This window comes from Eschscholzia californica, unplaced genomic scaffold (assembly GCF_041429995.1).
Source record: "Eschscholzia californica isolate CP2 unplaced genomic scaffold, dmEscCali1.0.p SCAF_2, whole genome shotgun sequence".
Classification (NCBI taxonomy): domain Eukaryota; kingdom Viridiplantae; phylum Streptophyta; class Magnoliopsida; order Ranunculales; family Papaveraceae; genus Eschscholzia; species Eschscholzia californica.
The window spans coordinates 30,684,253-30,696,171 of record NW_028238309.1 but is presented as its reverse complement, the minus strand read 5'-3'; the positions used below and the strand labels follow the sequence as shown (position 1 = coordinate 30,696,171).

The following is an 11,919-nucleotide window of genomic DNA, read 5'->3' as shown; positions in this document are numbered from 1 at the left end:
ACTAGCCGCGGAGCCTCAGAACCCATCATAAGAAACCCAAGGTCCCTCCAAAGCTCCCGACGATGAACCGTACTATTACTTCCATACACCACTGCCATAAGAAAACCCGAATCATCTGGAAACCGAACACCACCTGCAATAACTTGCCCTCCAACATGGGACACGGTGAAATCAACCCTACGGATCCCATCCAATCCAAATCCTTCCACCCGGAACAGCCACGTAATTATCAATAAAAGTCGAGCTAGAGTTAAGACTTCGCTGAATGCGAATCTTATCACGCTCCTGGACATGAGTTTCTAGAAGTCCACACAAACCAATTCTGTTCAATCTCACCAAATCTCTCACACTTTTCGTACGGAGAGTATCATTAAGATCTCTCACATTCCAGCATGCTATATCATTTAACTATTGGGGTAATGTTTCGACCCCCTTAGAGGTCTCTGGATTACTCTCCATTCTCAAAGTACTCGAAATAGGGACAAAATCATTCCGTAAGTTGTTGACCGAGGGGTCATCTTCCTCATGGAGATGTTCATCACCTTTGTCTATATGGTCCCTATCCATGTCCTCCCTTTCCTATTCACGGTTATGATTTCCTGATTCTAAATCATCATGAGTATTTAAAACCGAGAAAGTATTACCTTGTGCGAACCATTCGTACCTGATTTGTTACGGAGATTTGTCGCGTTCCTCGCTATTTTCCGACGTGGTTGATCCATTTTTTCTAAATTTCCAGCACCGATGGTGAATCAATTATTCAGTGGGACTACCATTGACCACTCACCATTTGTATCACAGCTCTCTTTTGAGGTTTGATGGACTGAATCGTTAGTCGCTGCCGTTGCCGAGCGTTTCCTACCACCTTCCTGTCGGTTGGGACCAGAGCCCCTAACATTAGAAACATTAATTTGACGATTGTCTTGATAGTTTCTTGATTTCATCAAGTTCGAACCATTCTTTCCAGATTTTGTGGTGTTCAAACTCTCTCCTCGAGCCCCTTCTCTAACTTGCAAATTACCTTCATTTAGGTCAGCACCCTTACCATTTGAATTCAACCTCAATTTGGGACACTTAGATTCATCATGTCCAAAAAATTTGCATTCTCCGCATCTGTCCGGTTTCCACGAATACTCCACTGGCAGCTTCACTTTATGCTCCAACAGTCCATCCTTTACTCGCAGCTCAACTACATCGGGTAAACATTGATCAGCACTCACTTCCACACAAACACGTGCAAATGCCATCCTTTCTTTTGATTTCGTTCGGCTATCTTGTCGAAGAGGAGTTCCCACCACACTAGCAATGTAAGAGATCCCTTTCGGATTCCAACAAAGGAGAGGTATGTTCCTCAAATAAATCCATATCGGGATGGTCTTCATCTCTTGAAGTTCTTGTTCGACATTGGTTTTCCACGGTCTGACCGAGAAGATACGCCCCGATATAAAGATAGGCTCGTGTTCCAAAGCCCGTTGTCTATCTTCCATTGACGAAAATTTAATTACGTATGCCGAGTTTCCATGCACCGTAAGTTTAAATTCTCCCTTCGGTTTCAACTGTTTTGATAAGACGTTATACACCAATCCATAACCCAATCTCTCTCCTATGAAACTACCAATAAGAACATCATCAAATGATTTAACTTCTTGAGCAAAATCAGAAACATCAACGGCAGCTACTAGTTTTCCATCCACTCTCCGGGGTGGAAAAAATTGCAATTCAGCTTGATTGTCTCCTGTTTGAGTTGTGAATAGAGTGGACCAGTTCGGAATTTTATTGGCACCACCCTGACCCTCAGAAGAAATGCCCAGAACAGTTGGCCCGAAGCCCAGCAACCTATTCCCTGCCTGAACCCTAATTTCTGTCGTAACCCTAGTCTCCTCTGCCGGAATTTTCTTTGATTCCGGCTGCTGCTGCTGTGTTAATGGAAGTGTTGTTTTCATCATACTACTCGGAGCTGGGTTACGAAGAGCACCCGAAAGCATGTTATTTCTAATCGAATCTGCTAAAAATTTGTTGCCTAGACCAGCAGCTTTCCCAAATGCCGTCCTACCTTCACCACCATGAACTGAACTCTTTTGAAGGTTACCATTAACTCGTGGAACAGACCCCTCCTTTATAATTTTCGGTTTTGTTGTAGCTTTGAAACACAGACCAACAGAACCGAGATCATCTTTTGGTGATTCATTGATTGTGATCGGCTTTTGGTGTTGCAACACTATAGAAGTTTCGTCCATGTTTGCTGCAACCGATTTACCCTCTATCATCTCATTTACTTCATCTTCACTTGGTATTCGGTTATCAGCCAGCAAGAAACGACCTTCTCCTATCTCTCCTTCATCCCTTAAACTAGTATCTTTGCCGTGAGAAAGCTCCTTCATAAGGAGCCGAGTGGTGCGAAATTTTAGGGTTATTTTGTCTTGGCTTTTCCGGCAAGTTTGGCGGCGGTTTTCTCCTATTTTTGTGGATGAGTGGCGGCGCTAGCTATCTGGTTTCGATTGTTCTTGTTTTTCCGGCAGCTCCTTAGCTGTGAGCTGATTCTCCTCGGAGATTATGCTTGTAGTGAAGGGGGTGAAGGTCTCTTCCTCCTCTGATGGTGAAGGTTTATCATCCTCTGAGCAGGGTGGTTTAGCTTCGAAACATCAAAGTGATGGGAAAGAGCCGGTGGTAGGTGATAAATCTAATTTGGCTAGGTTTAGAGGTGTTGCTCGAGTGCTACCTGGGTTGAAATCTGGAGCTTCCTTGGATGATCGGAAATCCTCTACAACTCAGGGTTTTTCAGATGCAACAACTAGAGGAGTTGCTGAAGATTTTCCTGATTTATCGGAGGGAAATTCCACCAATTCTAGTGGTCGAGGTGCAACAAATTGGGCCAATCTATTCTCGAGTAAGTTTGGATCAGGTAAGAAACCTCTGTCTTTTACTCCTCCTGTTGATTTGAATGGTAAGCTTGTTGCTCAAGTGATGAGTTCTGAGAGAGCTCATCAGGAGCATTTGAAAGATTGTCAAAATTGGTTAGTTGGTAGTTTTGTGGGTGGTAGGGTGTCTTATGGTTATGCTACTACTACTCTGTTAAAAATTTGGAAACCTAAAGGTCATGTTTAGTTTACTTTATATGGTGATTCCATTTTTATTATTAGAGTTGATCTTGAAGAGGATAGAGAGCTTATTTTGAGCCATGAACCTGTGTATGTTGCGAGTAGGCTGTTTATCACTATGAAATGGTAACCTGGGATTGAAAAGGAAGTTAATCAGTTAACTTCTTTGCCCCTCTGGATTATATTGAAAGATATCCCTACTTCTTTATGGTATGAAGAGGGGATAGCTCTTGTTGCTAGCTTTGTGGGCAGGCCTCAGTTTGTGGATGGTCCAACAGCCTCTAAGGCTAGGATGTCCTATGCTAGAATATGTGTAGAGGTTGAGGTGGGGAAGGATCTACCAGGTATCATTCCTGGTCTTATGGATAATGATGAAGAGGTTTCAGTTAGAGTGGAGTATGCTTGGAAGTCTATTTTCTGTTCAGTTTGTAAGGTGCTAGGCCATTCTATTGCTAAGTGTCCTAAAGCTATGCCTAAGCCTAAGCAGGTTTGGGTTCCCAAGAACCCTCAGGTTAATACAGTTGCTCCATCTATAGTTGTTCCTACTGCCCCTGATTCTACTTCAGCTGCTTGCTCCTCTGGGGTTGATAAGAGTGATGGGGTGGGATTGGAGGAGACTTCTCCTGTTGATGAGGAAGAGGGTTGGGCTGAAGTGAAAAGGAAAAACTCTCTTAAAAGGAAGGATAAAGATAGGGACAAAGGGGCCTCTTTGGGAGGGGCTCAGATAGACCCTGTTGTGATTGGAAATGTAGGCAAGGAGCCTCCTGGTTTGGGTACAAGTGAGGATACTATTGAGGGTTTGGTTAATATTCAAGAGTTTTGGTCTAAAAAAGATGATGTGATGGAATGTAGTGGTAGTGCTATTATTCCTTATATGACAAAAAGCCAGTTGCTGCTAGTGTTCAAACTTTTGAAGCTAGGATTTTGGAGGGTAGGAAGGGCCCCAAGATGAAAAGGGTTACTTATACTGATACTAATGTTTAGTGTTGGATGTTGGAATATAAGGGGCATGAACTCCCCCCATAAGTTGAGTGAGGTTACTAAATTCATTAGAAGTAATAATTTGGGTATTTGTGGTTTGGTTGAAACTCAGGTTGCTGCTAGTAATAAGGAAGCTATTAAGAGGAAGCTTATGCCTTCTTAGAATTGGTTTCATAATTATAATAGTTCTGATAGTGGTAGAGTGTGGGTCCTTTGGGATCCTGGGCTGGTTTCTTTGAGTCTAGTAGGAGAATCAGCTCAAATGTTAACTATTCTTGCTTCCTTAAGGGATGGGAGGTGTTTTCTCTTGGGGTTTGTCTATGCTCATAATGAAGGAATAAAGAGGAGGGCTTTGTGGCAGGAAATTTGTGATTTTTCTAATAAGTATTTTCTCCCTTGGTTGGTTTTGGGAGATTTCAATGTGGTTCTTGAAGCTAGGGATCAAATGGGAGGTGTAGTGGCAAAGAAACATAATGAGTTTGAGTTTAAAAAGTGCCTGGATGAAAGTAAGTTGTTTGATTGTCCTTTTTCAGGCTGCCACTTTACTTGGACAAATAAGCAAGTTGGAGAGGGGGCTATAGCTAAAAAGTTGGATAAATCTCTTGTTAATATTGAATGGATTATGGCTTGTACTAATGCTAAGGCTGAATTTCTCAATATGGGAATTTCAGATCATTCTCCTTGTGTTGTTTCTCTCTTTGAGCTGGCTAGTGTGGGTCCTACACCATTTAAATTCTTTAATTGCTAGATTGAAGAGGAGGGTTTTTTTCCTACTGTCAAGAAGTCTTGGGACATTGAGGTTATGGGCAATCCTATGTATAGACTAGTTACTAAGCATTAAAAAAATAAAGTCTTGCCTGGGAAAATGGAAGAAGGATAAGTTCTCTTCTTTTTCTTCTCAGGTTCAGGTTGCTAGGTCTACTCTTGATGCTGTTCAGACAGAGCTGAGGACTAGACCTCTTTGTACTGAAGTAAGGAAAAGAGAAAGAGAGGCTGTGGCTGTAGGGTTTTGTGTGTATCCTATACACTATCTAGTGTTTTAAGCGGAATCTCAAACATCATATGGTAACACTAGATTTTCCCAGGATCATATGCATAAACTAATCAATGAACTAGAAGAGGGATAAATACCTTAACGCGTTTTTCCCTCGAACCATTCCAATCGCGTGTAAAGATCGAGAGCTAGAAGAGGGATAAATACCAACTTCTTTGATGGTCATCAAATTTTGATTCAAATATTTATCATCTCGATCCAATCGAATGACTTATATTTTCGTCAAGTGGATTCAGGTTAACTCTAGTTAGTGTATTAATAGTTTTACGTACATCTGTGTGTACAAAGACTATTAGTTTACTAGCCATTTCTCCCTTTCTAAAAGGTGACTTTGTCAAATGGCCACGTTGAACAAAATTCACATGTGTCGTATGATTCAAAATCATTAGACTTAGAAGTCCATACCATTGGATCTTCTTCATGTGTTTTATGTCAATTTGACCAATGACAAAACATGGGTTGACCTCTTTGAATCCTTTGATTATAGCCTATATCATTGTTAATGCTCTTGGTTCTCTAAGAACCTTTTGTTAATTTAGCACTATTTTAAAACATCTGATGTTTCTAGAAGAACGTAATAACGCTTATTAAGTTCTACCTAGATTAGTGTCTAAAAGAAAACTTTGATCCCTTTCAGCATCCTTAGCAACTCTTTGCTTCTGCTCCCTCTTGGTTCCCTTCTTCTTTTAGTCAAGTATGTTATTTCCACGAAGAGAATCTACAAAACTTGCTAGATTAACTTAGTCAACAAAGATACATGAATCGGAATTCGTAATTCCTTTTCTTTCATCTTCCAGGTACTCAGGGTAGTTTCTTTGAATGGCCTAGCCAAACTTTTACGTCGACCCTTTAACCTTTTGAATCATAAGAACTCTTCTTATATTCCATTGGTTTTTGAATCTTTAAGAACGTTTCATAGATTCACTTTTCCTCAATGTTCTTTTCAAGACGACTTTCTTAGAGGCACCATCCTCTCCATTCACGACTTCTAGTGGAACTCTTCCTTTAGTTGTCGAATGGTTGTGTACGCATCCATATCATTAATCTCTACGTGAGAGAAGAATTTTATGGATGTTCACAAAAGACTTTGGATAATCATATCCTCAGTCGTCTGAAGAAACAATGAACATTAGGAATGAGATATTCTCGGACGTTTTCTTTATTTCGAATTCGAGAACGTTTCTCGGATTCCTTTCCAATCATGAAAATAATTTTCGTTTAATTCCTTCTGAAGGAATGAACGAAGGTTGGAAAACTATTTTCTAATAGTCATATATCTTCTACTTTTAAAAGAAAAATAAAACAAAATCCTAAAACTTATTATCATTGCATAAACAGTTTTTGCCATATTATTCAATGAAAACCGTCGCCCTTTGAATAATACGATTCCAAGATCCCATTCTTGTGGAGTTAAGCGTACTTTGGTACTGCCCTTAACTCCACCCTCCTGGGTGAGTAACTCCTTACTGATCATACTCCTATGACTCTTGGTTGATGAATAACACTTATGTGTTCAATTCATCCTTTTGCCTCGAAATCCAAAACCCTTTTGCTGACTCGTTGAGAATAACCATTTAGACATGTAGACCTCTTCATAGGTCTACCCGTATTGTCCCAAGGTAAAAGATGACACCCTGCTTTGGCATGACCCACCATAGATGAACAAGGGCTCAACAGGTGTCTTAATCTGGGTAGGCATTACTCAAAATTCTTTTGGGGACTTTTACGTTTTTGTTTGCATGCATTACTGTGAACTCTAACATAATCATACACCACATAAAACGTAAATAAGTAAATGCGCGCGAGAAAATAAATCAAGCAGACATGATCCTAGTATGGCCCCTAACCTAAAAGATCTAATCTTCTTAGGTTCTTGCTTGGTTTACCTCTGTTCGCCTGGATCTCCATCCTCGAACATCCATTGAATTCTCCCACTCGAACCACGATCTCATCCTTTGGCTCTTTAATGGACTCTTAACTTTAATTACAAGACTCAACGATTCGCAGATCGTATAAAACTTGGAATTAAATTAATTACATCGGGCACCTATCCGTGCTTAAAAACAAGAATAGAACAATTTTATGGCCATACTAGAACCCGCATTCACATTCATACATACATAATAATATGACACTCATAAAACACCCAAGTTTGTATGAGATTCACTTCCTTAGGTTGAATCTAGGTTTGTTATGTTCTAGATAGCTATTCGGGAAATCCTACCGACATCTCTATGTCTAACGTGCCTTAAGTCTAATTTTCTCAAAATTCTGACTAATGGCTCGTTTTGGTTTTATCGTAAAAGATTTTGAAATCATTTTGGAAAAACTTCGTTTTAGGCTTTTGATTGGCCCAGGTCGCTTTCGGAAAAAAATACGGTCAAAGTCGGAAGAAGAAAATAGAAATCTCCCACTTAAGTCAAGGCCCAAAAGACCCGAGTCAAACTCTAAAGACTTAAGTCAAAGTTGGTCAAGGACCCCTTTGACTAGACCAAGTTAAGTCACGGTCAAGGTCCGAGCCAAGGTGGGACCCGGATTGGCACGTGCCAAGTCCGTCCTGGCCCTAGGCCCGACGCTTCCCAAGCCCCGCGGACGCGTCCTAGACGCTCTGTCCAAGTTTATGCATCTCGGACTCCCAGTCCGAGATGGCTTCTGGCTTCACCAGACGCGTCTAGTCTGGAAGGGACAGTCCTGGTCGCGTCCGGATTCTCAATCCGAGACGCGTCCGGACTTCTCTGGTCGCGTCCTGAAGACGCGACCTCACGTGCTAGACGCGGATCTCACGGGATCCCTGTCCGAGACGGTCTCGGACTCCCAGTCCGAGACGCTCTCGGATTCCCAGTCCGGGAAGGACTGGGACGCGTCTTGGGCGTCCGCGACTGGCCAGACGCGTCCTGGTCAGTCCGGCTCCTGGACAGCACCTTCTCCCTTCCAATTTTTTGATTCCAACCAACTTTTGCTGCTGTTTTTTATGAAATTCATCCAGAAACCAGCAGATTTTGAAAACTCTTTTCAAAAAACCATCTACTTTAAAATTTCTTTTTGAAAACTCTTTTCAAAAACTCGAAATTTTAAAGTTCTCCCATTGAAACATTTTCAATTTCTATTCGATTACGTCTAAATCTAATTTAAACTAATCAATTTCATGTCTAAATCCCTATTTAAACATAAAATCATCTAATCAATCAGGCTCGAATCTAATTCGACTAGTCAGAGATAGTTTCATGCAACTGGCTCGTGATGCCACTGTAGGGTTTTGTGTGTATCCTATACACTATCTAGTGTTCTAAGCGGAATCTCAAACATCATATGTTAACACTAGATTTCCCAGGATCATATGCATAAACTAATCAATGAACTAGAAGAGGGATAAATACCTTAACGCGTTTTTTCCCTCGAACCATTCCAATCGCGTGTAAAGATCGAGAGCTCCAAGTGTAGCTCCTCTACTTGAGACACCGAGTGAATAGACTTGATCTCCCTTCCTTTCAGACTGCTAGGACATACTAGAAGGTTGAGAAGAACTCTTCTTCTTGACTAGATTGATAGAACGAGAGCTTTTTCTCTATATTCCTCTCTCTCCACTAGCTGTATATTGAGAGAGAGAGAGCTGTATATTTTTCTACCAGAGAAAAATCCACACCTTTTCTGTTCTCAACTGACCTAATATATAGACAAACCCTAATTAGAATCCCATTCAGATTAGGTCTTTCTATTTTCGGGTCATAGAAAAGATAATTACCAAAATACCCTTTTGGGGTATTTTGACAAATCCCTTAAGTGTGGCCGGCCAGAACAGCCCACCATGGGCTTTGTATGGCCGGCCCACTTACTCTGGTCGGCCATCACATGGCCGGCCTAATGAGCCTTCTCCCGGGCACCTCTTTTAAGGCCCCGTTCTTTCTATCTTGTTCCGAATCTCCATTCGAACTCTTTCGGCCTTTCCAGTTGGATCCCATCCATCTTTAGCCTGTTCCCGTCTAGTCAAGTCTCTCCGATCAAGTTACCACTCTTATGTGTAACCCGTTGTAGGATCCGATCTATGTTAGCCGTGAATCAACTCCTTGATCTGACTATCGTAGTTGGCTTCTAGCAAAGCATTACGACCCCTAATTGAACCGGACTGGATGATCTTCACGTGTGATCATCGTTATCCTAACTGACAAATTGATCGCATTGCCACCTTGGTCGAAGGACACTCCTTCGGAAGGACATCTCCTTCGGACCGAACGAATATATCCTTCAGTGGCTGATTTTAGTTTTAAAGCTAGAATGGAAGAGTCTATGATTAGACAGAAATCCAGAGTTCAATATGTTGATCTAGGGGGCAGTAATACTAAATTTTTTCATAATTCTCTTAAAGAAAGAAGGAGCAGAAACAATATTCCTTTGCTATATGATAGAGAGGCTAGGAAACTCCTTGAGACTAAGGAGGTTGCTAAGGAGTGTGTCAGTTACTATGAGGAGATGTTTGGTACTTCCAGTTATTCTCTTGAGGGTGTTAATGCTCTTGGTGAGATTCAGTTTAATACTATGATCTCTCCTTCACAGGCTTCTGATCTCATCAAGAAGGTTTTTAAGGAGGAGATAGTCTATTTTCTCTCCACTATTAGTTCTGATAAGGCTCCAGGGCCTGATGGGTTTTCTTCTTTTTTCTTCAAAGCCTGTTGGGAGATTGTAGGTGATGATGTTGTGAGTGCAGTGAGTAGGTTCTTCTCTTCTGGGAAATTGCTTGGGGAGATGAATTCTACTTGGGTTCCTAAGATACCAGCTGCCTCTAAGATTACTGAATGTAGACCCATTGCCTGCTGTAATGTGATCTATAAGTGTATCACTAAGATCCTGACTTTGAGAATGAGGGGGATCATTGGTGGTTTGGTGACAGTCAGCTTTCATTCCCGGGAGGGTTATTCAAGATAATATCCTCTTAGCTCATGAGTTAACCAAGAATTATCATCAGGGGAAGAGTCCCCCCAGATGTGCTATAAAAATTGACTTACAAAAAGCTTATGACACTGTGGAATGGGAGGCTCTTAGGATAGCTATGGAGATTTTTGGTTTTCCTTCTCTTTTCCTGGATTGGGTCTTTGCTTGTGTGACTTCTCCTAAGTATTCTATCTTGGTGAATGGTAGTTCTTATGGATATTTTGAGGGGAAGAGAGGCATTAGACAGGGTTTCCCTATGTCTCCCTTCCTTTTTGTCATTCTTATGGAGGTTCTTAATGTGCTGCTCTTGAAGAAAGTGAAGGAGGGTGGAATTCATTTACATCCTAATTGTTCTAATCCTCTTATTACTCATTTATGTTTTGCAGATGATCTCCTTGTTTTCATCAAGAGTGATGTGCATTCTGCTGTGGGACTTAGTCAGGTTTTGGAGCAGTTTCATCTCTGTACTGGTCTAAGAGTGAATCAGCACAAAAGTTTTATCTTTGCTGCTGGTGTGGATTCCATTACTCTCTCTTTGATTAAAGCTGCTTTGGGCTATGATTGTAGCCCTCTTCCAGTCAGGTATCTTGGGGTTCCCCTCATTTCTTTTTTTGATAATGATAAGCGGGAGATGCCCGAACCAAGAACAATGAAATATAAAATCAAAAAACAGCAAAAAAATCAAAATTACATCATTTCATTAGCCCCACCATTTCCTCATTCTCACTGTCCCTTTAGAGTCCGCATTAACGATATTGACTAAGTCCACCAGAAGTTGACTAATATTCAAGTGAGTCACCCCCGGTCCGAGCTTCATCTTCGACAAGAAATCTGCAGCCTGATTGGCTTCTCTATAGACATGAAAAACTCGAAAACTCCGAAATTGACTTCGAAGCCTCTGAACTCTCTTCCACAAACGCCTCACCCTCCATGGTAATTTTTGATGTGGTTTTGCAAGAAGTAGCTTGATATTCATCGAGTCAAGACCAAGTTCAACTTCCTGCAATCCGGCACTAAGTGCTAACTCCAAACCCAACTCAACGCCCTGTAGCTCATGTATGAAAATAGTCTGTCCGTCAACCTGACCTGTGGCTGCTCTCACATTAGTCCCCTCCGAGTCTCGAATAATGGCTCCATACCCCGCATCCACCTCGTTCAATGCACCATCCGTATTAATCATGTATCTCCCTGCCGTCGGCCGAGTCCATTTGCATGGAGTGTAAACCGGCTTTTGGAGAGAGATAGTAAGATTCTAGCTATCAATGGTTCTCCGATTCTCCTCCGTATCTTCAAACCGTTTGGTAACGGTATTCAGCTTGATCCTCACTTCATCACAAATAGTGTGTATAATCAACCCCGGTGGCATGACATTACTTCTAAATACCCTATTATTCCGCTCCTTCCAAATATGATAAACATAGGCATTTAGAAGCAAACGACCCACTCGGGCAGCGATAGAAAGCCCACCAAACTGATTGATACACCACTGTAGCTCCCCTTCCCAATCTGCAGCACATACTCTCTGGAATCCCATCTTAAGTAATAACGATTCCCATATAATCTTTGTGACTGAACACCCAAAGAATAGGTGGAAAACCGTTTCTTCGTCTCCCCCACAGTATACACAAGTAGTGTCTATAGCCCCCCAACTAGCCAGAAGCGATCTGGTTTTGAGGCGTTGTCGGAAAGCAAGCCACGTGATGAAGCAATGTTTGGGTATACCACCCGGTGACCATACTAATGAAGTCCAGCTCAATCGAGTTCCTCTAGGTCGAATAGCTTCATACGTCTCTTTGAGAGTAAACTCTCCATTCTGGCTAGGCGTCCAGATCACGTCATCTCTTAGAGTACTATCTACCA

At 41.6% G+C, this 11,919-nt stretch overlaps 1 protein-coding gene across 1 annotated transcript; it reads left to right on the top strand.

The window, feature by feature from the left end:
* The first annotated feature begins 4,341 nt into the window (after positions 1–4,341).
* Positions 4,342–4,827, top strand: LOC147557370 (uncharacterized). The gene has a single exon (XM_086658824.1). The coding sequence runs from the start codon at positions 4,342–4,344 to the stop codon at positions 4,825–4,827; it is 486 nt and encodes a 161-aa protein (XP_086514950.1).
* Positions 4,828–11,919: the final 7,092 nt, after the last annotated feature.